We start from the raw sequence: 27749 nt of genomic DNA, 5'->3' as shown, positions 1-27749 counted from the left end.
GGGGTCGCGGCCGGCGGGCGGGGCGGGGGAGGGCCAGGCAGGGCCGGGCCGGGGCTCTGCGGCTGGGCCGCCCGCTGCTGCTGCCGCCGGGGCCCGGGGGAGGCGGGGAAGGGAGGAGGGGCGAGGAGGAGGAGGAGAGGGAGGAGGGTCCTCGCTGCCGCCGCGGCTCCGTCCCGGGGGCCATTCAGCGAGAGCGCGGCGAGCAGCGAGCGGCGCCGGCGCTGGGCGGGGGGCGCCGGGCGATGCAGGGCTTCGTCAGGCTGCGGCGCGGCGGCCGCGGGCTGTGAGCCGGAGGGGCTGGGCTGGGCCGGGCTGGGCCGGGCTGGGCTGGGCTGGGCTGGCGACGCGGGGAGGGAAGGGGCGGGCGGGAGCGTGGCGGAGGAGAGGGCAGGCAGCGGCGGGAAGGCGGGAGCGGGGCTGCCCCGGTGCCCGCCCCGCGCGGGGGGCCGGCCCCTGAGTGCATGCGGGGCGCCCCGCCGGGCCGCCGCCGGCCCGCCGCCGCCGCCCGCCGCCCCTGAGAGACCGGCGGGGAGAAGAAAGTTGCGGCGGTCGCCCACATGCGCGGCCCCGGCCGGTGGCTTGGGGAACGGCGCCGAGCGGAGGTGGGCGAAGAGAGTTTGAAGCGCTCGCCGGCGGGAAGATGGCGGAGCGGAGCTGAGAGCGGCGCCCGGCGAGTTCGGGCCGCCACCGCCTTCCTCCGCAGCCCCCCGGACCCCCGCCGGACACATGCAGGCCAAAAAACGCTACCTGACGCTGCTCTCCGCCGGCACCTGTCTCGCCCTGCTGCTCTACCTGGGAGGCGTGCGGCTGCGGGCGGCCCGCCACCCGCCGCCCGGTAGCCGGCATGGCCCGCCCCCGCGCCCCGGCGCCGAGCGGCCCTGGCCCCGCTTTCCCGACGCCCTGCGGCCCTTCGCCCCCGCCGAGCGGCCGGGCCCCGAGGGCGGCGGCGGCGGCGGCGGGGGGCGCGTCTCCCCCCGGCAGCGGCGGGACGCCAGCGCCGGCCTCTACCGCGGGCGCCGCTGCCGCATGGAGTCCTGCTTCGACTTCGCCCAGTGCCGGAAAAACGGCTTCAAGGTGTACGTGTACCCGCAGCAGAAGGGGGAGAAGATCGCGGAGAGCTACCAGAACGTCCTGGCCGCCATCGAGGGCTCCCGCTTCTACACCTCCGACCCCGGGCAGGCCTGCCTCTTCGTCCTCAGCCTGGACACGCTGGACCGGGACCAGCTCTCCCCGCAGTACGTGCACAACCTCCGCTCCAAGGTGCAGAGCCTCCACCTGTGGAACAACGGCAGAAACCACCTGATTTTTAATTTATACTCTGGCACCTGGCCCGACTACACCGAGGATGTGGGGTTCGACATCGGCCAGGCCATGCTGGCCAAAGCCAGCATCAGTACTGAAAACTTCAGACCCAACTTTGACGTTTCTATCCCGCTCTTTTCTAAGGATCACCCTAGGACAGGAGGGGAGAAGGGATTTTTGAGGTTTAACACCATCCCTCCTCTCAGGAAGTACATGTTGGTATTCAAGGGGAAAAGGTACCTGACGGGGATAGGGTCAGACACCAGGAATGCCTTATATCACGTCCATAACGGAGAGGATGTTGTCCTCCTGACCACCTGCAAGCATGGCAAAGACTGGCAAAAGCACAAGGATTCGCGCTGCGATCGAGATAACGCCGAATACGAAAAGTAAGTGAGCGGCGCCCCTTCCCCGTGTGTGCGTCCCCGGGAGCATGCCCGACCCCGCAGGCAGCCCTGGCCCCCGGGCAGATGTGAGCAGATGTGTGCACAGGCACACGCTGGCAGCGGCCAGGGGAAAGTCACGATCTCTCCTTTGGACGGGTCGGTTGCTCCTCCGGTCCCCCGGAGGCTGCCAGCTGGCTCGGCGCTGCCGTGGCCGGGGAAGCCGGCAGGGAGGCGTTGAAGGGCGGCGCAGCGTCCCCCAGCCGTGGCGTCGCTCGCCCCGGGGACCGATGACCTGCATCCGCAGCCCTTCGGCTTCGCAAACGCGGCCAGCCGCGAAGATGTTGCTGCAGGGTGCTCTGGCATCTGGCGCTGCCCTTCACCCCTCCAGTGCCTCTTAGGGAAGATGCCGTGTCCCTTCCCTGCCCCGAGACAAAGTTTGTGCGAGTCCTCAGCCCTCTTCGATGCATGCGTGAGCCTGGCTCCCACAGTGGGCTGGTTGCTGAGGGTGATTGCTGGGATGCTCTCTCCAAAAAGTGCTGCCCGGCGCCTGGCCGGTGTCTGTGTATCTCCACAGACGAGGCAGTAACTTGCCGTGGCGTCTTTTTCCTCTGGGTTCAAACCGGCACAGCATCAGTAAGAGAGGAGTGAAAAAACAACCCGCTGTTCATGTCCTGTGTCTCAGTTTCTGATTTTTACATGTGCGAGGATACCCTGCTGGTGCGAGCGTGGCGTGTGTTTTCTGTGAAATGCTTGCTTTCTTGGCTTTCCCCGACTTTTATTTTTATTTGTTGGTAACGTCACTTTAGCCAAATTTTGTGTCGCTGTAGTGCTACCCTTGCCTTCCAGTCTGCTTTTCACGTTTGTATGTGTAGCTGCCGGGAAAATCGCTTCCTGGGAATTACCTCCAGGACTGTGATGCTGACTAAGCCGTTCGCAACTGATTAGTTCATTTAAATGCCGACCACCGCTACGCTTGCAGCAGAGTAGGTGTCTATATATGAAGTCTTTTTGCATGAGAATGTTTCCCGTGTAGCAGGAGTTAGACGCTGAATTAAAACAGACCAGCCGTATGGCACTGGGTTAGCAGCGTGCGGTGGAGCTGCACTGAGAGCTGCCAACGGCTGGAGGGGTTTGCGATGCATGGAGGAACGTGGGTGAAAAAATACTTCTGGAGACCAGTCGGGAAGAAACTACGGTGTCATTAATGCTCATCAGAATTTCCAGCTGGCTGTCTGTTTTCTCCACCGAAACTAGCCACGGGGGGGTTGGGAGAGACTGGGAAGGTCGGCACCACAACACTGGGAAGCCTGCGTGTTCCTGGGTGAGCTCTGCTCGCCCTCTGGTCACTGTAAATCCGCCGCAGAGGGGGAGAGGACAGCAGCGCAAATACTTGGTGGACTTTTAAGCCCATTCACTTCCAGAAAACTGATGGGCGAGTGGTGAAAAGATGCCCACGTGGAAGCAATACAGCGGTGGTACCGAGCGATCAGTAGACATGCTAAGCTAAGCTCATGTTATTTGTGACCCTTCGGCTTGTGGTCTCCTTTAGGTGTTATTTTCTGGGGGAGAGAAGGGAGGCCTGACAACTGTAGCCTTGCAGGCTCTGTTGGTTTTTGGCATAGATCTCAGCAATTGGAGCTAATTTACAGATAGGAAAAGTCCTGGTTATTTGCTGCGTTCTACAGCATGTGTGCTGTCGAGTTGTCATAAAAACAAACATACCTGCTTGTGGTTTGACAGGAGTAGGGCCATATTCAAATTTTTTGCAGCTATGCCATTTGCTCTTATAAAAGATAGACCTCTCCCCATAAGTTCTGCCCCCCCCTAAAGTGTATTTGACGCTTATTTTGTAGTGAGGGGCGTACGTAACATCCCTCAGGGGATACAGAAGCATTAGGCCAACTGGTACACCATGCTATTCATACAAAAAAAACGTATTTGCTGCTAAAACGCGGCCATATCTGGGGTGCCGTGTGGAGACTTCAACATTCATCGTAATGCTGCTGTTAAAGACAGGAAGTAAAAAAAGATGATTACAAAAAAATAAGGTTACTCCAAGAATTGAGGCAGGCTGAATCTGTGGTAGGGCCACTGAGATGAACGGGCTCACTCTGGTGAACAACTGCAAATGCTGAAGCTCCTGAACCCAGCATCTTATCTGAGCAAGCACACCTGCCAGAGCGTGCTGCTGCCCCTTCGCACTCCTGCTTCAGTGCTGATTCACAGCAAAGTATGCCATCTGCTGATCTCCCAGCACCGCATCCTGCGGTGGCCTGCATTCGCTGTCCCCCCTCTGCAAATACAGACCATGCCTGGTGCTCCACTCCCTTCATAAAGACTAACAAGGTCACATCCCCAGGGTAGCATAACAGCAGTCAGCTGGTTGAAATGCTTCTGTGCGGATGTGTAACCCAGGTGTGAAAGCTGTAGGAGGGACTCTGCTATTCACCCCACCTAAAGCAGCCTCCGACCATGAATAAAGCTGTAGCGCTTGGCAAAGAAGTGTCTCTAAATACAGTTGGGCCTTGAAAACTGCATGCAGAGCTGCTCTCATGGGGCTTTTGGGGCTTGGATTTAAGGATGTGTCCTCAAGGTTTTAATCAAGAAGAAGAAAAATGCATTGTCCAAGATAAGTATATGTGCGTATCCATATAGGGTTGGGAAGATTGCATATCGCACTCTTCTGTGCAGGTTTTCCCATCCTCTGCTGTTCACTTCACGTGAAGGACATGGCCCTGGTCATGGAGAGGTGGCCCCGAGCTACCGTTCCTTGCAAGGGCGAAATATGAATGATTGGCTCTAGCTAGAGGCCTTGCCAAGCCGGGTAAATTGAGTGACCAGATTTTAAAACACAATAATCTTGTGTTAACAGAGTGGTAGGGTTATCTTGTGTTATGTTTAGTGGCAGTGCACATTGCAAATTATTTGTGATGGGGTTTCATCTATGGCACAACATTCAGTGTTGGGTTCGAAAAAGGTCCACCTGTCCGCACGAAGTGTTATTTCCTCTCTAGGAGATTGAAAAAGCCAAGAAAGGTGACTTCCTGACTTGTGGAAAATGCATAGAGTGTCTTATTTCATTCGGAGGAAGGAGGGACAGGATGCGCGTATTTGACTGTCTCCCTGAATTGTATTGAAGGATCCATCAGTACGTTACAGCTAATTAATTTGCATCCCAGTTATGCATCTCAGCAGATAAAGCTGATGCAGACTAAAATGAATTGCATTATTGTGATTAGACTGCTAGCAAACAGGATATAAAAGAAAACAAAGAAAAACTCAAGTTTCTTTACCGTGCCCTTGACTGTCAAAGTTGGCCTTTGTCACGCAGTAGGAGGGCAGCTGGGCTTTCTGAATTCCTCCGTGGTAGGATTTCAGTGTTGAGCTTTCAGTTTCACAAAGGGTTAAGCAAATAAACAGTGCTGCTGCTGAAGTTTGAAGACAGCCTCTTAAATATTTAATGACTGTCTAAATATATACATATGTACAATGCGCTTTAAACAAAGGCAAAATTCATGTACAGGCTTAACTGGTTCCAAATAATTACTTTTTGGAAGGTAATATATATGACTATGGATACCAAAAGAAATGGAGGAATGTGATCTTCTAGTAAAGCCAGATGCAGGGAAGAGGTTTGCACCAAAATAGGGATCTTTCTAGGAAAGAAAGTAACATTGGCTGTGGTGTATCCCCTGATTACACCCTGCAACAACCCTGCCCTTGGAAGATGGAGAGAGTAATGGTATCCAAAAACATAAGGTTTCATCAAAAGCTCGTTCGAGGAGGCTCATATCTGTGTGGGACAGCTGAAGCTAACGATGGTAATGAAACAAAGAGGTAAAAAAAATAATAAATGGGGTTGAAAGGAGTAGGATGGAGAAGGGGAGGTGAGCTAAAAGTGTATTTTTGCAGAAATGTGAACTTACGTTGGAGGATGACTAGTGTAGTGAGGTGTTCTTTATAGACTTGCTAAGTTTTTTGGCTAGTCAGTGCTCAAAAAGCCTGTGTGATCAAGACTAAACTGAGAAAGGCAGGTAGAACACGCAGGACCTCACGAGGTGGGACTGGTTCTGCAAGAGGAGGTTGGAGCTGTGCAGTTGAGGAGGAGCCTGTGGAAGGACCTACCTGGGGTAGCTGGTGCTGGCAGAAGAGGGAGAGAGCAACAGCACACCGTGCGCTTGTTCCTGCGAGACATCTCTGCAGGGCACACGACAGCACTGAGCAGGGCTGCGTATGTGTTTTCACAGGAGAAAATATCCAGCTGAACACTTTCATTGATCCCTGGTACCTGGTAGGTTTACCTGGTGTGCACTCTACTGGTGGAATGTGTGGCAATCACGGCTGAGCCTCCTACCCATGAAAATGCTGTCCTGAGCAAAGGGTACAGTCATGCAATAAGCACAAAATGGGAAGAAAAGCAACACAGTTTCGTTTCCTTCCCACCAGGAATAAAATAAACATATATATATATATATATATAAAAAGTGGTAGAATTAGGCACTAGGGATGACTTTGCCACTCACAAAACCAGCACGAAAATGTGAAGTAAGGCTTAGGCATGCCCGTCCAACATGTGATGATAATCTGGATGCTGCATGTGCATGTATGTGCATGTTTTGAACAAAAGCAAAATTCTTGTATTTTCAACATACTGAGCTTCAGTCTATTGTATTAAAATATAAATATAAATGCCACACTTAATCACTTACTGAATTATTTTCAGCATTATTTAAAAGCTTTCTCAAGTCAGCTCCTTTGCAGCTATTTTGGACAGGGCTGAGAAATCACCCAGCTTCAGAGTGGCTGTTGTCCGGGACATCTGAACTGAGATGGGAACCAGCCTGTGCATCTTGTATATCACCAGGCTGCTTAGGGAGCTTGGATGAAACTCAAGAACTACTGAGAGAGCTTGGGCATTTTCCCAGAGTATCTTGGCTCCTGCAGAGACCTATCCCCACCAGACTACTTTTTTATTTTAATATAAATTTTCAAGAAACTGGAAATTTGCCTGTTTTACAGTGCGTTTATTCCAAAATGCAGTAGCAGGTAAATAACAAAGCTTTAACGTATGTCTGAGAAATACGGTATTTGCTCTATCGTGTTCCTCCTCCTGTTCTCTGTAGGTATTGCAGAGTGTCCTTAGGTGCCTTTCGATGCTGATTTAATGCAAATAGTGCCCTGGGCGGGTAAGAGCTTCCACCTGGGAGGCTCCAGGCTGATGCCCTGGCTAGAGCTAGGAGCGGGGACGACAGGAGCATCCCTGAGCTCACGGCTAGCGGTGCAATCCCCAGCCTGGCCGTTTGCACCAGGCTCTTCCCTGTCGGAAAAGGGGTGGAAGAGGGTGGGCATGTGTGCATGAGTGTGTTTCCTTGTGCGAGCGGTGCTGAGCGCTGCAGCGTGTGTGGCCAGGTGTGTAGGGTCAGGCACCGGCAGAGGAGCCCACCCTGCCCGTGGGCCTTAAACCAGGCACCCTCCTAACCTCAAGTAATTAAGTTTTCTTGTGGGGCGAGTTATTATTATAATTGCTTGCCCCAGGCTTTTCTGCATCTTTCTGTGAAGCATCTCATACGAGGCTCTGTGGTGTGAAAGCATTACAGTAGATGGCTGATCTGGTCCGGAGCAGGCGCTTTCTGTATGCAGAACTGTAGGTGAACACTGCTTTCATGGCTGGAGGGGCTCTGCTTTTTTTATTTTTCCTGCCTAGGAAGATTGTTCTAGGATAATTTATTGATAAATAATTATCACTGAAGATACGCTTGGCAACGGAACAGAGCTCAAACTAAAAAATTATCTTAGTAATCATTTTAATTTTAAGCAGAATTAATCCTGAAACAGGTAGTTCGAAGGGTTCATTGAACCCAGATCAGAATTGAGCTAGAAGTAATGTTTCCAGCTACCTGTTGGGGCAAGATGAAGCCCTGCTGTGCCCCAGCGAAGTGCCCTCAGCAAGAAGGTCCTGCAGAGCATCCCACAGTGTCCCCCACCTTCTCTCTCTTGCTGGTCATGTGTTTCATCAGGCAACCCCTGACTTGTGCCAGACTTTTTGTACCAGCATAAGGTAGCTTTGGTGAAACTGCTCCTCAGGGAGAATGGTGGCCTAATTTGGGGTTCTCCAGGGGACTTGTGTGTTGCTGCCTGCTGCTCCCCGTAGCATTGAGGGTGTTCCCAGTCGTGGACCTCTTTGCATCTGTGCAGCTTTGAAGTGGTGTGTCTCCCCGGCAGGATGGGATTGAATGAGAGGACTTTCAGCTCAAAACAAACCCGAGCGAAAAAGGCTACTGGTTTGACTCTGCTGGAAGTAATCCTTTTGCCCCACATACAGCCCTGGAACAGCCCACTGGAAAGTAAACCGGCAGCCGCTTGTGGGAGAGGGAGGTAAATGAAACTGGTCGGCACAAAGCACTTATTTACTCAACAGATGTGAGTCAAGAGAATGCGCTGTAATCTGATGATTTCTGGAGTATTATCTGCGATTGTTTTCCCTTTCTCTCTGCAGGGTTTCTTTCAGAAAATCCACAGAGTTTTGTGGTCTTGGGTAAACAAACAGTTTTGCTAACCAGAGGAAAATAACCGGTAGGTACATAGATGACTCTGGCCTGCAAAAGTAGTTTAATGCCATGTTCTGTGCTGCTGAGGTGACTGACTTCTGAAGGACTTGACTATATCTAGATGGTGATGCCAGGTATATGCTCCTGTCCCATGTCATATGGAGATTACCTCAGCATGTGGGAATGTGTGAATATAATTTCAGGTTATATTTAAGGTTCTGCAGCTTTCCACATTGCCAAGTATTTTGGGACGTATAGGTTTCAAAACCTTGTGGTTTACACTGAGCAGTAAATTTGTTCCTCCTCTTCTGTTCATCCAGCTATACTGTGCTTTTACACACGATTTTGTGTTCTTTTTTAATCCAAACTTCAGGCAGAAACAGGACATATACTGGAGGGAGCATCAGTGCTACGTAACACTGATACAACTCATCCTCACATCTCTGGGGCACGAGGGGCCTGCAGCACCGGGCACGTACAGGGGGTGATTAAAGATCCAGGCCAGAGGATGGTGGGAGTAATTTTTTCCACTTATGGAGCAAATTATAATTTATAACAGTTGACACCCGTGCATTGGAAGAAACCGAAGACCATGCTTAAAGCAGTCCAGGTGCCATGGGGCCTGGGAGATGGTTTAGAAGCAGAGAGATGGGAGATCAGCATGCTGCAGTGATGCGGGAGAAACTAGTTTAAGGAATTAATTCCAAATGAGAACAAAAGAGAGGAGATTCGTTTCACATGAGAAGAGGGAAGTCATGCTTTAAGAAAGAAAGGCCCTATCTCAGCAAAATGTTGTGTCTAACTGCTTTGCTGGGAAAGAGCTGGTGTGAGCACTGCCAGGCTGATGGCTTTTGAAATGCAATCTGACTTCCTAAAACGTTATCGTTTCTTAGAGTAAGGAAACATAACTTTAAGCCAGTCAGGAGGGTTAGGCCTCCTCAATAACAAGAGAAAGATGGTGTTCAGGTGGTGTAGTACTGGCTCCTCGGCAAGGGTGCAGGTAGGGCGCTAAGCAGGTGTTCCCTGAAAGGTGGTAGAGTTGCAGTGTTTGTGTTGGTTAAATCAGGCTCCCATTTCATATTCCAGTAAGATGGACTTCCCTGCGCTCCTGCAGTCCCTGTGTGAAGTGTGATGCTGGCAGGGCTGTTGCAGGAGCTCCTGCCTTCTGCCTGCAGCACATGTGGTCTTGGGACTGCAGTCTGACAGCCAGGATTGCCACTGGCCACTGTGGTTATGTTTCCATACGCCTTTAAAATGGGGAAGAACACTTTGCTTTCCCTAAGCATTTTTTGGGGTTACTTTAGTGCTTTATAAAGTTTTAGAGAAAATGCTATGTAAAACTGAAATATTATTCGTTCATGTTTTCCTTATCCCCTTCTCAGGAAGCATCAGTGAGTGTAGGTCTGAACTGTGACCTTTCTGATAAAAGGTGACAGTCGTCAGAAGCAGCATAAAGCAGCTCTTTGTGCGCATGGGAGGGAGTCCCCACGGAAGCTATTTGGAGCTTTAACACTTGTCCTAGGTCAGGATACATGGTGATGTTTGGTATACATGCCTTTTAACTCCCTTTGCTTCACTCAGGTGCTACCAAAGGCCACCACTTTGCCAGGTGCTGAAGCACTGTTGTTTCTGGTTGTTCCTCCAAGGGCTCTTGCGGTGCAGTTAGCAAATTCAGTAAAGCTCTTCTGCCTTAAGTTGACTTTTTTCCCCATGATGGTTGCTAGTCCAGAAATACATGAAAATGAAATAATTCACGGGTTCCTAAGTGAATTTCCTGTTTGTTCACTTTTTCCCCTCTAATATACTCTTTGTGCTTGTGAATGAAACAGAATTAGGGCTAATTTAGTTGATTGGCTGCAAAACAAAAGTATTCAATGCTAAGAATGGGAAATGAGAAGGCCTTTCTGAAATGTTACTTCTTTGCATAATTGTAATAGATTATAATTATACAGTCGGCTCTTTAGCTGTGGATTTGCTGTAAACACGGTCATGGAAAATGTCTCGTCGCTTGCTTCTATCGGTTCGAGTCCCAGTATGGTCCTGTCGATGGCAGTACCGGCATCTGTAATGACATTTTCTCTTTGAGCAGGATGGTGCGTTACAGAAAATGCTATCTCTGGTTCCCCTCCCAGCTCCTCCCACAAAATTACCACTGGTCGATATGGCCATGTCAGACCGTTGACACAAATCAATAAGAACAATCATTCTTCAGCTCCTAAACAAAATTGAGAGCACGATGCTGACAGGCTGCATGTAGCAATACTGGCCGCGATTCCTAAATGGAAAATACATACTGTAACACTTGCAAAGTGTACGTGGGGGACCCTGTCCTGTTAATAATTAGTTCTCCGAGGCTGTAAAATGAGCATGGTATAAATTGTTTCCTACAACTGCAGTATGCATTATGACCCCCACAGCCATCAGCCTGATGGAAAACATCACCTGCCCAACAGTGGTGCCAGAGAGGGGCAAGCGTGGCAGAGTTGGGTTAGGAATCCTCATTTTCTCCCAGAAGATTTTGACTTCTGATACTGGTTTTTGCCCTGCAAGTAATTGCAGACATTTTATTGCAATACTGGAATTCCTGGTGCAAGCAGGTAGCTCAGTGTCTAACTGCTAGAAACCCCATCAAAATTGTAGTTGCTGTAGTCTGCAAGAATAAAATCAGAGGCTGCTTCTAAAAATCAGAACCTTTATCTGAAGGGAAGGACAAATCTTTGTTTATAATGTCTGTATTTATATCTCTGAAGGCTTGTTTGGGTGTGTCTGCTCATGGACTCAGCTGCTACAGGAAGATAAACTCATAAATGTTTCATCTCCTCGATTTGCCACCAACCGTTGTGCTGGGTGCTAGCAGATTTTTCTTTTAATTAAATATAATTTATGTAATCCTAATGGGAAACATAATTATAGGATTTATTTTTTAATACCGTGGTTTTAGAATTACTTTATAAAGAAGAGTAACATTTCCCCCTTAAGGGCTGTTTAAAAATGAGCAAACAAAACAAAAAACCAAAGTATACTTTGCTAAAAGTAATAAATCTCAGGCAAGAAGGAAAAAAAAAAAGCATCTGATGTTGGAGCTGCAATAAAGCTGAAAATTAATGATCAGTAAGTTGGTGCTGCAAGAGAGTGAATTGATTTGAGGAGACGCCTATAGCTTATTAAATGTCAGCAGATTTTAGCATAAGCAGTAGAAAACGCTGATCAGAAAATGTAAAACTGTGCAACCTGCAGTTGGAAGATCCAGCGCCACAAAGGATGTGGGAGCCATGTGTACGGTTGAAACATAAGAAAGTGCTTTGCAAGATCAAGGTCTGAAATTGCATGCTGCACTCCTTTAGTTTCTGATCGGAGGGATTTAAATGTTTCAGTAAGGCATGACTGTAGTCTCAGGGAGGGATTTATTGTACTGTAAAACCTTTGCACGAGAAGGTATATATGACTGTTTAAAATAATTTAAAACAAATAAAATCCCTTCACCCTCCCACTCTATCACCCTTTTTTTCCTAAAACCAAAAGGTAAGGCTACTACTTGAATTGTAATGGAATAATATATCAAGTGAGTGATCACATCAGGCACGGACACTTACCAAATCACAGCGAGATAACTGTGAATAACTCTCTAGTTTCAACGATTTGCATGGCCATTAACAATTGATGGGTTTCCCTTAGAACCGCATTATCTATGGCAGCGGGATCTATTCCCGCACACCGCTCCTGCATACTGAGTGCTAGAGAAATTCTCAAAAGTGAGAGTAATAAAAAATCTGATAGCAGCAAGGTGAATGAAACAGGTAGGAATTTCAAGGCGACATTTTTTGAAGGTGGGGAAATATTTTTGGTGATCGTGGATTTTCGTAACTGCTCTCCCCTCCTTTCCCTGCCTATTTTAACTACAGTTCTACAAGTTTTACTTCAAGATAATGTTAGCTTCCCCTTCACTGCTTGGTGTCGTCTCAGGCTTCACGGTCGGTTTGGCATGTGGATCAGTATAAGCAAGATCTTAAAATCTGTTTTGTTTTAGTTTTGGATTGGACACGTGTCTTGAGGAGCTTTTATGCATACTTGACAAAAGATAAAACTGATGCTAAATTTGGCAGTCCTAGATTTCTGGGTGGCTCTTCCATGGGAGTCATTTCGAGCAGGTGTCAAAGATGTGCCTGCCTTATGAGAATCATGCCACTATTTTAATAAACATGTGACACATCCTTTATTTCTACTGCTTTCATCTCAGGTTGACGGCATGTCAGATCTTTCCAGATTCTTCCATCAAGTTGACTTTTCCAGCCCCAAATTTTTTTTTCTCTCTCTCTCTTTATTTCTCTTTCTCGCCCTCTTCCTTCTCCCCCTTTCTTTTCACGGTGCCGTTGCTGTGGTAAGATTAAAGCAGCTGAGTGAAGCAGTGGTGGGGAAAGCTCGGATAATCAAAGTATGCGAGCGACCGGAGCTGCGTGGAGGCGGGTGGGTGGCACATCAAAGCCGGTGGGTATGGGCACTCGCTGCTCTCACCTCACGTCGCAAATGACCCCCCTGCTGTAAACAGAGTTCCTGGCGCTAATTTGTGAGCTCACACGTACACAGGTATGATTGCTTTTCTACACCCTTCCCAAAACTTAATTGCAGAGAACAGTAATAAAGTCTTAGCTTTGTTCCTTGGAAGACGGCGTCTGTAGACATGGCGTGTTAGGAAATAAGTAGCCAAGTTGTTGCTAGCGGGAGGTGGTTGTTCACCTTCAGCTAAGAACAGCCCAGCAGCTTATTGTCCCATCTGCCCATAAATGCCATTTCTAGGTTGCTGTGGGTAGGGTGAGAAGAACTGGAATACCTGAGCAGCACCTGGTGGCCCCCGGCTGGGCCTTGCATGGGCAGAAACCCAGTGTGTCCTGCCGTGGCAGAGCACCTTTGGCCTGGGCGGGCAGCCGCCCCTCGCCTGGCCACACGCGCGTGCTGCTCCTAAGCTCTGCATCCAGCGTGAGGGCCTCAGGTGCCCTCTGCTCAGGGGAAGCCCCGAATCCCCACTCATCTCTGAACACTCTGTGCACGTCTATTGACATGGAGCTGACCATGGGGCTGGCTGTTTTCTCAGCTGCCGCCTCTGCCTCTCCCAAACGCTCCTCTCCCAAGCCTTGCTTTGTCTTTGCTGTGGAGCTCAGAGGTTGAGCACCCCACAGTCTGGAAGGACTCTTGCTCTATGTTCGTGTGAGGGGATCCTGGTCCTTGTCTTAACCATTTGCTCTGGAGCTGTCAAAAAAAATCATTGCACTTTGCATGTGCCATCTTTTGCAGGACTCTTCTTCGCTGCTCCCCACCTGCTGGTGTCTGTTTTGGTTACTGCTGCTGAGAACCAAAATAACCAGTGGAGCCATTAGGACTTGTCTCTCTTGGCTTTGTGCATCAAAACATCAGTGAATTGCAGTAAAAACAGGTTTCCAGCTTTTGTTCTGTTAGCTGTTTCTGGTGGCCTGTAATAATAGTCCTTTCTAGCAAAAAGGTTTTTTACACTTTAATTTTTAATGAAAAATCTTTCTGACACAGGTCATAGTAAAATAATTAATGGTGAGATCGTCTGTGGTGTTTGGGTGTAAAACTACAGATGTAAGGATTTTGAGATACTGGTGTGATCCCAGATTGCCCTGTTGGTGTGGTTACTGGTTATAGCAATAGTTATTTACTTTAACTTCAGTCTCAGGGTAACAGTGTTTTACAATAATCAATGCACTGATTACTATGATTGCATTTTGTGGTACTGTGGTCTTAAAATTAACTGATTGGACTAATAAAGCATGGAATCTAATGAATATTTGTAAACAAACTTCACTAGGAAGTAGGTTGAGAATATGCATTGGCGGTGGATAATAGAGGAGACCCATCCTCAATTTCAAGAACTACGATAGATGGAAACTTGGAAGTGAACAGCAAAGCATGGATAACATCCCACTGCTACTTACTTTGCATTTACTGCTGCACAGTGTCTTTAAAATCTCTCTTCCTAGAAGAAGGCTTCTCACTTCAGTGAGATCCTGCATACACAATTTCAGTCTCTTCTGCAGAACGTTAAAAGCATTATCAGGCATGATGTTGAAAACTGGATTTACAATGTAGGGCTGGTATCGGCCTTAAGAAATGTCTGTTGTCACCCTGTGATTGGATCTTAATGTAATTAAAATGAAAAAGGAAACCACCATTGAAAATGGGAAATAGGCTTCCTAGTGGTGCCTCTGGGGGGTGGATGGCTGACATCTGGCTGTTGCTGGAAAGTTGGCTGTGTTCTACTGTCCTTGAGGAGCTGTGGCCCATTCTTGCTGTGGTACTGGGTGTGCTTTGTGTGCCTCCCTCCGGTTGTGTCCCTGTGTTTCAGATGCGTGTTCCTTGTCTCAGGTGCAGGGTCTGGCCCTGCACACTCTGTCAGGCCATTTGGGAGCATGTTGTATGAGTCTGGCAAGTTAACAGTTGAATGATCTGGCCCATTTTGGATGGTTGCTTTATTTTAAGGTTGCTAGAAATCCCTTTACACCTCCTTGCCTTCTCTCCCCTCTTTCCCCATCTTTAAGCTGCTTGACTCTTAATTACAGGTTTTCTTGGCTGAGTCTGTGTGTATCTCTTTTACAGAAGTAGCATTAAAGCCTGCTACCGTGCCCCCTCCTTTTTTTTTTTAAGCTTTTGGTTATCCACAAAGTTTGGTATTAATTTTTCAGGGAAACATGTAAGGAGCCTTTCTCAGAGAGCACCAGCCCTGAGCAATAGGCTCGTGAGTGGCTGCTCTTGCAGCAGGAGCTCGGAGGGGAGAGGGTCTTTCAGCAGCTACAGTTCATGCATTTGCTTCCTACCTGCTGGTTTCAAACAGTATTAATTTTTATGCATTTATTGTGTTTAATTAAAAGCAGGGCTGCTTATAGCAGTGCTTGCAGAGATTCTTCTTCCTCCTCCTCCCCCCCTTCCCCCCACAACCCCCAAATAGGCATCTGGTATTTGTTTTGTATAACACAATCCTCATAAAATGAAGAGTAATAAAACATAATTATCTGTAAAGGCTTGTTTTATAAGCCTAAGAATGAGCTCGTTTCTGCCTTGGTTTGGTCTATTTGTAAGATAAAGGATGCCTTTGTATGGTTTTATCCTGTCTCCAAATTATTAGAGAATCTGTTGTGTTTTAAACCCTGGTGTGTAAAGGTGTAAGGTAGTGTGAGTGCACACACAAGACAGCACTGGTGGATCTCTAGGGGTGGGGAGGAGCCTTTTTGTGTTCCTTTTGGAAAATTTTCCCTTCCAGAAAATGGGTTTTACTTGAAAGCTTTGGTAAAGTATGAGGGAGAAAAATCTGTGGGCTACAAGAACAAGGTCAGGGCGTCTGAGCTGTGGGCCTTAAAGTTAGGCTTGAGCCCTTCCTGCTTATCCTTGTCAGTATAAAGGACAATGACATACATCCCTATTTGTGCTTGGATGTGTGTGAGGACTGTTTGATTGGACCCTTGTTGCTTTTCTGACAGACCTTAACTGCTGCTGTGTCTTCTTCTTTTTGGAGCATTGCTGGCTCGGTCCACCTCCAGTCCAGTCATTGGGAATCCCAGTGATGGATTCAGAAGTTTTGAACCGCTAACTACACTAATTTCATCTTCGATTTGCTCTTTGCCATTTGTTTGTAGGGCAGTATGCCTTTTATCTTCTCTTTGGCTTGCTCTAACCCTGCAAAAGTACTTCCTGCCACCATGGCTAGTGTTTTTTTTCTGGGGAAAAAGTGGAACTAGATAATTTAAACCAATTAGATATTAAAGTGAGATATGTGAGGGGTTTATGGCTGTTCCAAAGGTAAAGTATGAAAACCAAATCCTTTTCGAAAACTCAGTCTAACCCTATTGTTCATTTATTTTTCTTTAAAGTAGTAACATGCAAAAATCTACTTCTTTGTAAAACAAAAAGCTGTGGGGCTGCAAGTTACCTTCAACTCTGGCATGCTTTGGAACACATTTGCTTTGACCCTGTTCTTTGCACAGTTGAAGTGATAGAAGAGGAAATACAACTTTACTCAGCTTTTATGTGAACTGTAGCCTTCTCCAAAGCAGATATGACCTAGGTATTGCTTTCTCTGCAAGGTGAGCCTTGTAATTTTGAATCTTGATTAGCAGCTGCTTTTGTTCTTCGGGGAGTCTCAGAAACAATGGGATTGGGAGCATGTAACAAATTTCTAAATTATACCCTCGCAGAGGGAGAAATCTTCCCCTCTTGAAACGCCTCACTCCCTGCATCTTCTGTTCTGCAACGAGGCTGCGATGATGCAGCCCTGGGTGCAGCAACCTGCTGCTGGGTCTAGGAGGTGCTCGGACTGAGCTGCTGATGCCCTGCATTGGAGTAATTTCCTCAAAATACATTTTCCTTGTAATATGTTTTTCTTGTCATCTTATCTGGGGATGCTAGTGTAATATGCAGGTTGCTGGCTTTAGCTGTTTAACAGCACTGTTGTGGCTGCTCTGGGTCTTTAGCCAGCGGATGGCCAGCAGCAGCAGGTAGGGTGTTAGGAGGCACCTGGCTGCCTTATGTGAGATTATATTATTTTCCATGGCCAGAAGTCTTTGATCTATTCAAATAGAAGCCTGCCTTCCTCCAGAGAAGCAGAGGATGGGTGCCAGATTGCAGGCTGATGTGTAAATGTGTACTTTTGCAGTAAAGTCTTGTGTCACACATGAGGTAAATGTGCCATGTATGTCAGAGGCTGAAGAGTCCAGCTACAAGTCAAATCGTCTAAGATGTTTGACATCCACACGCACTATATAATACTCCAGTTAGTTTTCCATGCAAGATCTGGAATGCGTCTTTCTTTGTTATTTTTTTTCTGGGTTATTTCTTCTCTCATGTGTAGAGTTGGGAGATACCTCCCTGGAAAATCTACTGGTCCTTAATTAATTAATGTCTGTAAAATGTTCTAAGACTTGTGTTGCTTTGCATTCACAACAGAATTACATTTAAAAGTTTGGGTAGCTTCTTGTTCAGCCTCCTCATGTCTCCAAAATAAATGGGTTTCATTTTACCAGTGTAAAGGGGGGGGACGACGAGATGGGACACCACCACCCCCCTCCCCCACCCCCTAGTCATTAGCTTCAATTGTGCTATCAGTACAACATGGACTCGTTATTTGTTCTCTTTCCCATTGTGTGCAGAGTGGTAGCATTGGGTGCATTTTCTTTTAAATGTGACATAAAGTGAAATCCTGTTATTTGCACACATTCTGTGGCACTTGTATTCAAAGTGTCTAGGCAACCTTTATGTAGGTGACACTTTTAACTCAAACTTTTCCATCTTTATGAGTGGTCCTGTGAAGAGAAGTAGGGTAAAAAAGGGAGGGAAGCAAGAGCTGGCTTGAACTCACACTGGGCAGCTGGGGTCCCTTGTGAGACTCTTTGTAGGAAATACAAATACACTGAAGATCTCTGCTCCCATACGCTTAAACCCTCTGCTTCAAACTATTCCATGTTTTTCCTCTGAGCTTGGGCAGGCAGGGGAATCTCCTGGCTCTGCTGGAGCTGCTGGTAGAGCTGCCAAGAAAAGGGGATTTCAGGGCTTCTACAATCCAGTGCCAAGTGGTGGACTTCCTTGCGTTGTTCTCCACTCCAGGCTCAGGAGGATGAGCGTTCCAAAACATCTGCAGCTGCAGCCCTGGGAGGTATGTGTGTTCAGAAAGCTTTTGAGTTCAGCTGTGCTTCCCAGAAAACAAGAGCTGAATGGGAGGCTCTAAAGACTTGAAGAGGAAGCCACCATTTCTCTGTTAGTTTGCTTTCGACCCCCTGAGGAAGAAGTAAAGATTACTCAGAGGAGATTCTTTGAATAAATGTGTGCCCATGGGGTTAGGTGGGACCATGACCCATCAACAGTTCAGATGGAGTGGACATCACTACTGTAGCAGTGTGATCTCCAATTGGGAATTCATCTCTGAAACCAAAGCCACTCAGATATGCTGCACAGGGAGTGATGTGGCCCCAGACTTTGCAGCAAGCTGGGTGTCATTTCTTAGAGCAGCTCTGGCTTTGTTGGATCAAGCAGGCATCCTTCAGGCAGGAGGCAATGCCAGTGTAAATGCCACACCACGTGCTGTGGCTGGTTTGACAGAAATGAGATTTATGTCCTCATGCTTAATACTAATTGAATTGGGGCTGCCAGATGATCGGCAGTGTGCACAATGGTACTAAGGAGCATGTCGGTGGTGTAGGTCAGTGTAGTTGGCCTGTGCTTTGAACAGAAAACTCATACTTTTTTGCATAACCCTGTTCAGCTGTGGTTTGACAGCAGTGGGCCTTGTTTATCTCATGATCATCCCTTGAGGATGGGGCAAGCCTCATGTCCCTGGCCCATGGTGCGGGGTGGATGGTTACTGACCCTTTTGCATTGGCACTGATACTACTCTGATCCCACTGCTGGGATCTTGTGTCAGCTCCACGAGCTCAGCTGGCTGCCTGGCATGGGGTGATGTGTCTGGACGAACGCCAGCGAGTGCAAGGAAGAAGGTGGGAACGCTTGGATGGGGCAGTTGTGGAGGACAGGGAGCATTACCTGGGTATCGCCAACAGAGACTCGGTAAGGCTGCTGTGGGTCTGTCATTGAGGTGTAGCAGGGCTGGAGCTTGGTCTCCAGCAGTAGAGGGAAAGTTTTAGGAAAAATCCTTTGAAGTGAGGAGGTGCAGCCAGGATCAAATGCCTGCATACCTTATGATCAATTAATTGCAATCAATTAATTTAGCTTCACTTACAGCTTTTTACTTTAAATCTTTGGTCCAAACCCATTGCAAGGGAAAGAAAAGCATTTTTTTCTTTCTTTCTTTCTTTCGCTATTGCTTTTAGATAGAGAAGCCTCTGCCTATTACTAGAGTCCTCTTTTAATCACAGAGTTCAACATATGACCAGGCATTCCCTGGTGCCTCAAAACATCCCACTGTGGTTGTGTGATCTACATCTACACGGACTGTGACTGGTGTTTGTGTAACTCAGAGCATCAAGCCTGGCATTTTCTTTAATTAGCCCATGGCTTTCTTATGAAAACACAACAAAACAACCCCACCCCCCCCAGCCCCTCAACACGCAGCATACACGAATCTCGCTTTGGCTCCCTTGCCCTGGCTTGGTGTTTTTCACTACGTGATGTGTTCCCCTCCCAACTCTAAACAGATGGGACGTTCGGAGGACTGATGCCAGAAGACTGGGACTGTGGTTTGGGGAGATAAAATGTTGGATGTCTGTGATTTACATTTGCTGGGAGGTGATTCCCTTGGGCTCTTGTTTCATTCATGGTGTCAGCCCAAATATCCATAACCGCGATGGCATCTTCCCACACACGCTTCCCACCCCAAGCACTGGGGTTTGTGAGATGGCGGCCCCAGGCAGCTCACCGAGGTTGCCCAGGAAGCTGGTGCAGAACAGAAGGTGAAGAACCCCCTTTGACGGATCACCTTGTCCATCCTCGTGTTGTCCTTCTGGTCGTTACCAATAGCTGAGCCTGAGTGTCTGGCAGTAGTGGGACAGCGAGCGTAGCTGTTTGTTAGGGAGTGCTGAAAGGGGAAAGTTGGGAATGGCCTAGACAAATATTTAAAGTGTGGGGAGGAAGAAACCAGATTTCTGTGTTTGAATGCTTTGAGTGGTAAATGAAAGCTGCTTGTCGCAAGGCAAGACAGCTATGTTTGTAGCCAGAGGTTGGTTTGGGGTTTTTTTCTGCTGTGCAGAACAGTGTGATTCCTTGTGAGATTTGTGGGGGCAGCGTGGAGGAATCGCGTGCACTAAACCAAAAATCATACTGTAACTGGATACAGTGCCTGATGTTGCTAGTAATTTATACATAAATAGAGACTCCGGCACGCAGCTTTTCGGCGGAAGACAGGTCTTCTGTTTTTATCAGGTTTTTCTATTTTTGTAACATGCCGTGTTACACTGTTGTTAGGAAAACAAAACAAAAGCAAAACAAAACAAAAAGACGTATTTGTTTTAAAGTATTGTTGTTGCCTCATTCTGGGATCAGTTGTACTTTCTCATTGACTCTGACCTCACGGCGTTTAAATAGCTGGAGATCACAAGTATTTCTTGTCCACAGGAGCACAGAAACAGTGACATTCCAGTTTCTGTGATAATCTCCTTTTCTATAGGACTGCTTTCCTCTGCTTGGAGGAGGTTCTCCATTTCCTACTGAAGCCACCAGGAGCAGCTGCCACTATGGATTCCCTGTAGGACCGGGATGAGAGTCAGCAAGGCGGGCTTGCTAGCAGAGGCAGCAGGCGGCTCCTTGGCTCACTGTGCAGCTTGACTGATTGCAGTGGAGCTAGCAGGGTCAATTAGCAGAATAATAAATCTTTGGAGCCTAAAGAAATAGAACATACACTTTCAAAAATGCAGTCTTTTAAAGTAGTACCTACCTCGTAAAAGGGTGAAAATAGTTTTTACTGTCTTAGACACAGCACCAAAGTAACAAAAGAGAAACTAGCCTGCTGTGCTGTGTAGTGCAGTAAGCAGAGCTGAGGGTTTTGTTTTCTCCAGCTCCGTTTCAGTTGAGCAATTTTGCCGTACATTAGCTTATTTGTCTGCAAGGTGGGATTACTGAATTTTTAGAAGTCCTTCATGATCCTCAGATTAAAGGTATCACATAAAGCTACTTCTGTTCCTAAATGGGGGGTTCAGGTTAGCTTTTGGTAATATTTTATGTGTGTATAAAGCTGTGCTCCTGCGTGCAGAAAAAATAGCATGGGATATTTCTGATTTCTTTTTTTCAGATGAGGTTTTGTCTTTCTAAGGCCATGTCCAGAGACATTCACAAGTAGCCTTTGTGGTTACTCAGGAAATGGTGAAAGTCTAGATTGTTTTATGGGCCTTACACTTCCAGGCACACTGGTTATTTCAAGTTAAGGGACTTAGTTAACAGTAAGACAGGGTTGGGGAGACAGGAAGGGGCTGCTTGATAAGTCTTATTGACAGCCCAGCTGTATATATAATCTTGATTTAATTTCTCTGCTACAAAAAGCTAAACCCATCACCTTGGACCTCCTAATTAATGACAGATTTGCCTGTAATGAGGATGCTGCTGGTAAGTATCCCCATGTAGTGATATTTCTTCATTTGATCTCATATCTGTGGGTTTGTCATGAAAGCTGAAATGGGTATTGACTACTCTAATCTTGACTATATGCTTAATTACAGGGCAGTAGGAGTCAAGTGGATAGCATTTCAGGTAGTTGGTGCGGAGAATAAAGCAACATGGTAAACTGAGCCCTGGCAGTTCACTTGGGACAGTGCGGTGGGTTGTTATTACATTACGGTGGGAGAAGCTGCCAGGCGAATACTGCCATACAATTAAGTGGGGCTGTTAACGGCATGACTGAGCCAATTCATTAATGACAATGGTGTATTCTTGTATCTGCTTTCCCTTACAACTGCTGGGTGAAGATACTTGGGAAAGAAGGCCAGTGGGAAGAAGGGAGGAGGAAAGCAGACTCCGAAGATTGGGTGCAGATGCAATGACTTTCTTTGAGCCTTTGTTCCCTGAGTCATCTGAAACGCAGCCGTTTCCCCAATGCGTTTTATGGAAACCTGGCAGTTTGCTGTCAGAGCAATGTACTCCAATAAAACATCTTCACATCGATGCTGTTTCTGTCCATCTGCTCGTTTGGTGGATTGGAAAGAAGTGGAGGAAAGCATGGAGTTACTTCTGTCAGGTAGAGGCTTGTGTGCAAAGGGACTGAATTAAGGCAATGGGTGTCCTTTGGCAGAGGATATTCTCAGTTACGGGTGTTTTTACAGGCAAATAGCAGTAAATTGTAGGGGGATTTGAGACAGAAAAATGCACAAAGGTGTCATCTTTGGGGTTTCAAAGGAAAGCCAAAGTGAAGGGCTGGAGGCAGCAGGCACTGCAATATTACCTTAAGTGTAGATAAAGCTGTTGTCTGACCAATTTCTGTTTATGATTATCAGTGTCTTTTTAAAGAACTAGTCTGTTGCTGGACCTTGTAATTTTTGGAGTTAGGGGAAGATAATAAAGACAACCCTAAAACAACCTGCTGTTAAAAAAATAGTAGCAGGAGTGGCTTAGAAAAAAACCAGTGCACGTTTTGTATTAAACAGTAAAATATACCCCTGTAGTAGGGGGTATATTCACGAGCAAGGGTGTGAAGGTCTATGCTTCCTACTATTAAAAAAAAAAAAGTCTCTGGTTGAGCTGTGCTGGGGTGTGCAAGATGGCCTCTGCCCTGCTGGGGTGGCTCAGCTCCAGGGCTGGATGCGTACTGGGTGAGACATCTGCTGGGCATTAGGAGAAGCAGGGAGAGCTTCAAGGACGTATCAAGGAGATAAATGTTGTGTGTGAAAGCCCAAGGATGGAAGGAGGGGTGAGAATTAAGAGTTTGCAAAGCAGCACTACATCTTTCAGTGCAACAGCTTTTTCTTCTCTCTCAGCTGTTTCTTCCCATATTTGCTAGAAGTAGAGTTACACTGTTCTGGTCTGGGTAGTGAGGAGGTGAGTTTACTCTCAATTTTTAATGTGAGATATGAACTGTAAACCACATGGGCAACCACATAGTTCAAACACACACACTTGCAGCAGAGATGTTCACCATGGCTTGAAACACATCCATGTTGATCTGGAGGGCTTCTGGCGTGAGGGCATTTGTGACTGGCACCTTGGTTCAAAAGCAAACCAAATCTGAGAGCTGCCAGTGCTGGATGGTGCACCACAAGCACATTATTTCAAAGCACAAACCTGGTGTGAACTCACTCTGCTGATCTAACTTTCCTTAGAAACCAAAACAAAACACCAAAGTGTGATGCTTTGAGGTAATCTGGCAGGGTTTGTGCTGAGCCAGCTATCCACCGGGGGGGGGGTATCCTAACTCAGATCAGGTGCTGTCTTACCTGAAATTGGTGTGAAACCAGGATGGAAGCAGAAGGGATGCAGCTGGCGGGGAGATGCCTTCCCCACTGCAGGCCCGAGCCTTGGCTTCCGGAGACTGAAGCATCCAAAGGATGTCATCCTCTATGGTATTAAAATGCAATGCTTGAAAGTGTCTCACAACACCAACATTTGTTAAACACAGCTGTTAGAGGACACTGGGAAGTGCTGAGGTGACTCTGCGTGTGCATTTGGGTAACAGAGCACAAATAAGATGCTTTGTAAATGATTCCCCCCTTCCCCATTCCTTTATGGGGCCAGTGTGTGTGTCTAAGTACTTGTTATTGAAATAAACTCTGAAGCATGTTTGGACGCCACATCTCATGAACAGTGACTTTTTTCTTCCTAATCACAAATGCTGTCTGCGTTTTTACTCCACTTTTTTTTTTTTTTTGTAATATCACAAAGGTTGATCAGACATGCAGTGCACGTTTTCCCTGTTAAATTATGCCCTGGAAGTTTTGACCTCTAGCATTTCATAGTAGCTTGTAAATTATGTATGGAAATGTTCTGTATTGTTACTGTATGAACTCCACAGAGACAAGGTGTCTGAGTTGCGCGACTTGGTACTGAGCTTGGGAATGTTTCCCTGTTCCTCCCAAAACTCACAGCATCACCTTATTTTATGCTCACTTATTGTATTGAAGATAACTTTTGTCTGTGCATGCAGAAAACCTGGAGTTGCTCTTAGCCAGATTAAAATAATGGATCACTTGAAAGAATATTGCCTAGTATTTATTGCTGCTCACCAGAGGATAATTTCAATAAGAATTTGTCATATTTATTCAGCAGCAGACTAATAAATTCAGATTTGTTTAAACAAAGACTCGAGGAAGAACCTGCTAAATGCTTATGGTTATATTCATTGTAGGCATAAACTACTCCACTTCACTCAATGTTCTTGTACCTGCTTATGTCACCAATTAATTTGGCTCTTAGTATCTTATTTTCAGCACACTGTTTCCTTCGGCTACTGCAAGTTGTGTTCATCTTTGATGTAAGTCTATTGTGGATAATGGCATCTCTGATGTTTTCTGGCTTTGGATGGGTTTGATTTGTTGTTGTGGCAAAATCTAGATAAAGAAAAACACTATTGCAGGAAAGAGTGATCTAATATGCTGAACTTGAATCCGGGAAGGTCTTGAATACGAATTCTCCTGTGTTGTGTTTGTGGCTTTGAAGAGTTCATCTTTGAAGAGGTCTGTCTTTTTTCGCTTACTTAAAACCATGCTCAATGCTTACCATGTGAAAGGTTCTGCTCTTCGGTACATATACAACGTTTGTGTATGGAAAGTGTGTGCAAGTACCTTAGTAGTCTGAGGTTTTTGTTGGGAGATAATCTAAAAATTAAGCAACCAGGAAGGAAATTGGCCAAACAATGACTGGGAGCACACGTGGAATGGGTGAGGGGTACGTATCAAAGTAATATGAGCGTAAAGCTACATGGTCTTCTGGTATGCCTGGCTCTGTTTGTGTTGGGCGTTACTTCAGAAAGCCAAATGGATGCTCTTAAAAACAAATGCTCTTAAAAATAAAAGCTTTCACCCAAACTGAAATTTCTTGCACCAAAGTTAAATCTGCAAAGCTATGTCGTCTGTGGCAGTGGGAATACTCTGAGTCAGTGGATTATGTTGTGTCTGATGGTGTCCAAATTCTCCTCTGTTATGGGGGGCGTGTGTGATTTGGGCGTCCCTGTGTATGTTCAGAACTCACATATAGACCATGTTTTTCATTTACGTGCACACAGGCTTTTAATGGAAATGAATACACTGTGACTTTCTCTGTTTTGCTGGTTGCCGTCTCGCCGGCTCATCTTCTTTTCTTTGCATGTAAGCGTCTTTACAGTTAGCCCACCGCAAGCTCTCTGAAATGACATGTGCCTTGTATGATAAGTGTGAAAACCAAACAAACCCACACAGATTTAAGAGTTGGTCTTACAGAGCACAAGTACCACAAACAGAAAGCTTCGCACGTGAGACACAGTGGGTTTTGAAGGCTTTATTCACAACTGTTTCATAAATCCGTCAGGCCTAGCCATAGCAGTCAGAAGAGCAGAACGACCCAGCCTGAGAGTCCTGCTTCCCCTTCTGTGCTCGGCAGGGTTTAACCAGTGCTCTGTTCCACAGGAGAGTTTAGGGTTCACAAAAGACCATGACAACTTGGAAAGCTTGTGAAAGTCTAGTGTTTGGACTGCAGAATATGGAGGGTTAATAATGTTCAGGAGGAAAATGCAATGGTGACAGTGACCTTTTCTATGTAAAATAAAGCCAAGGAATGCCATGGGTATTAACCTAAAAAAGGCCCATGGACAGTTGTTGGCTTTCTAGGAAATGTTTGCATGTGTTGGTGGTTTTTTTTCCATCACAATGGATTTTTCTGTGTCCTGGGAGTGAATCACATTTTTTTTCCACTGTTTTTAATTAAAAAGTAAAACTTTTTATACAAGTGGTTGGAAAGCTGAGCGAGCCATAGGAGATAAATAAACCAGTACAGATTAATTGAACCAAGCAATGGAAGTGAAAGATACCTGTGCCTTTGAATCATTGATAAATTTATTAATGTGACTAATATGTTAGTTACTTAATGTGATCTACTCTTGCATTGCAAACAATATTTTTGTGGGCACTGTGCTTTCCAAAATCCAGAGTAAAACAAAGCAACTGGTGTCGTGATCTTTCTTATTAGAAATAGCATCAGAAGTGCAGTGCTGGTGCAGCAGGAGCTGTGTATGGAAAATGCTCTGCCAACAGGGAACAAGAGAGATCTGGGCAATTTTTTGTACTTTAAAGTCTTCCAATATACATTTAAAACAGCTGGACATGCTTCTCTGTGTGATCTTTGGGCTGCAAGCAGTTATGTGCCTGGTGACTTTCTGCAGGCAGTGCTTACCTGGCAGCCTCAAAGTTGCCCAAGCGGTTAGTATTCATCACATAGATGTTACAGGTTTTTAATTGCTTTTGTGTCTGGATTGGTGGCAGGGCTCTGTGATTTATCATCCTTATTATTTGCATGGCATTAATGCTGGAAGGCTGGCATCAGAACTGAAATGCTGTTGTGCTGGGCCTTGTGCATGTGGATGGTACAAGATGGGGCTCCTAACAGAAAGCTGCCGTCATTGGCTGCATCTATGGTTCTGCTTGAAAAAAAAGAGAGGCAAGAGTCAATGTATGGTGTTCAAAACTGGCACTTTTTATTCCGGCTGATGTGATCCTGCAGGACCTCTCCATTAAAATAGCCGGAGGTGGTTTTAAATGGTGCTCTCCTGTGTTGTCAACAGAGAGTGAACCACAACACCGCATCAGTTGTCTGGAAATACCCACTCCCTCTGTCTGCACTGCACTGCTGGTGGAGAGACTGGGTCTGTGACAGGAGAAGCTGGAGCTTGGCTGGCGCTGTTACAGCTCCTGCTCTGCCCAGGAGTGGGAAGTTGAACTTCTTTGCAGTTTCCATCACTTATTCTGAACAGCAAAAATCAGAGTGTATGACTCGATTTGGGGTAACTAATTTATTTTGAGGACAAGGGCAAGGAACAGAACTGGGCGCTTCCGCAAATTGCAGTTGTTTTGATCTGGCCTTGGAGCATCAGATGTTTTGCTCTCTCTCCTAAAAGCAGAGGGTATTGAGGTCTGTATGTGGCTTTGTTGTGAAATTGAGATAGTGAAGACAAGTGGCCTGCATGGTGTTTCTGTAGACGTATTTTGCTCACTGCAGGGTTGGAGGTTACTAGAATATGTGGATTTTGGCTCTTACCTGTTAGCATGGGGCAGGGGAAGGTGGCACTGAGTGCGTACCACTGTCCTTGGGTCTGGGAGCCTTCTTTCTGCCAACGACCAAAATCTGGTGTCAGGATCACAAGGGGAGGTTTTAATGGCTGTGCAGCTGAGCAGTCCGTTACCAGGAATAGTGTTAATGAGTGTTTATGACCCTTCCTAGTGCCCTCAGTGGTTTTGGTGCAATAAATGGACACCTTTTTAGTACTGGTTTGAAAAGGGACAAACTATTTTTGTTCGATTGCTCCTGATTTGCACCATGTGCCGTGACCTCTGCCGGTCTCCGTGCATTAACAAACTTCTTAAAGGTTTTACAGACACTTTCCATTAGCCACGCTGTAGCTGTTGCCATGAATATTTAATGTCAAGAGCAGTACTTTTTATTAGTAGTATTCTTTTTTTGGTCGTTCTGCTTCGACAAAAGTGGATATTAACCCTCAGACTGGCTGGCGGCCGTTGTGCCCTGCACACCCAACTTGGACCTTCCTCTTCACCCCCTCCTTTTTTGGCTGTAGCTGTGAAAAGGTTTATCCTAATGCCATAGTGGCCTTGATTTTTTAAAATTTTTTTTTAATAATCCCCCCCCCCCCCTTTTGATCTGCAGTTTGGTAAGGCCTAAATGTCTCCTCCTCCCCCTGGGGCCGCCTCTGCAGCCCCCAGGGAGCAGTGCCATTTCTGATGGGATTTGCAGTTGAACTTCACTCGTGCACAATGGCTGTCCCATGCCTTGCGTGGGTGCTGGAGGATAAATCCCCCACGCTTCATGGGTTGCTGGCCTGTCTTTATCTGCAGCAGAAATGGAGGAATGCCGCAAGGCAGCCACTTCTGAGGGT

The 27749-nt window shown here is 46.7% G+C and overlaps 1 protein-coding gene across 1 annotated transcript in view; it reads left to right on the top strand.

Annotated features, from left to right (window-relative positions):
- The first annotated feature begins 599 nt into the window (after positions 1-599).
- The window catches only part of EXT1 (exostosin glycosyltransferase 1), a 180538-nt gene continuing 153388 nt past the window's right edge, over positions 600-27749 (top strand). Inside the window, exon 1 of the mRNA XM_075085645.1 lies at positions 600-1691. Coding sequence (XP_074941746.1) covers positions 727-1691 — 965 coding nt within the window. The 5' untranslated portion in view covers positions 600-726. The remainder of the gene's footprint in view (positions 1692-27749) is intronic.

The sequence above is a fragment of the Phalacrocorax aristotelis genome, chromosome 2 (genome assembly GCF_949628215.1).
Source record: "Phalacrocorax aristotelis chromosome 2, bGulAri2.1, whole genome shotgun sequence".
NCBI lineage: Eukaryota > Metazoa > Chordata > Aves > Suliformes > Phalacrocoracidae > Phalacrocorax > Phalacrocorax aristotelis.
This window is presented reverse-complemented; position numbering and strand designations above follow the sequence as displayed.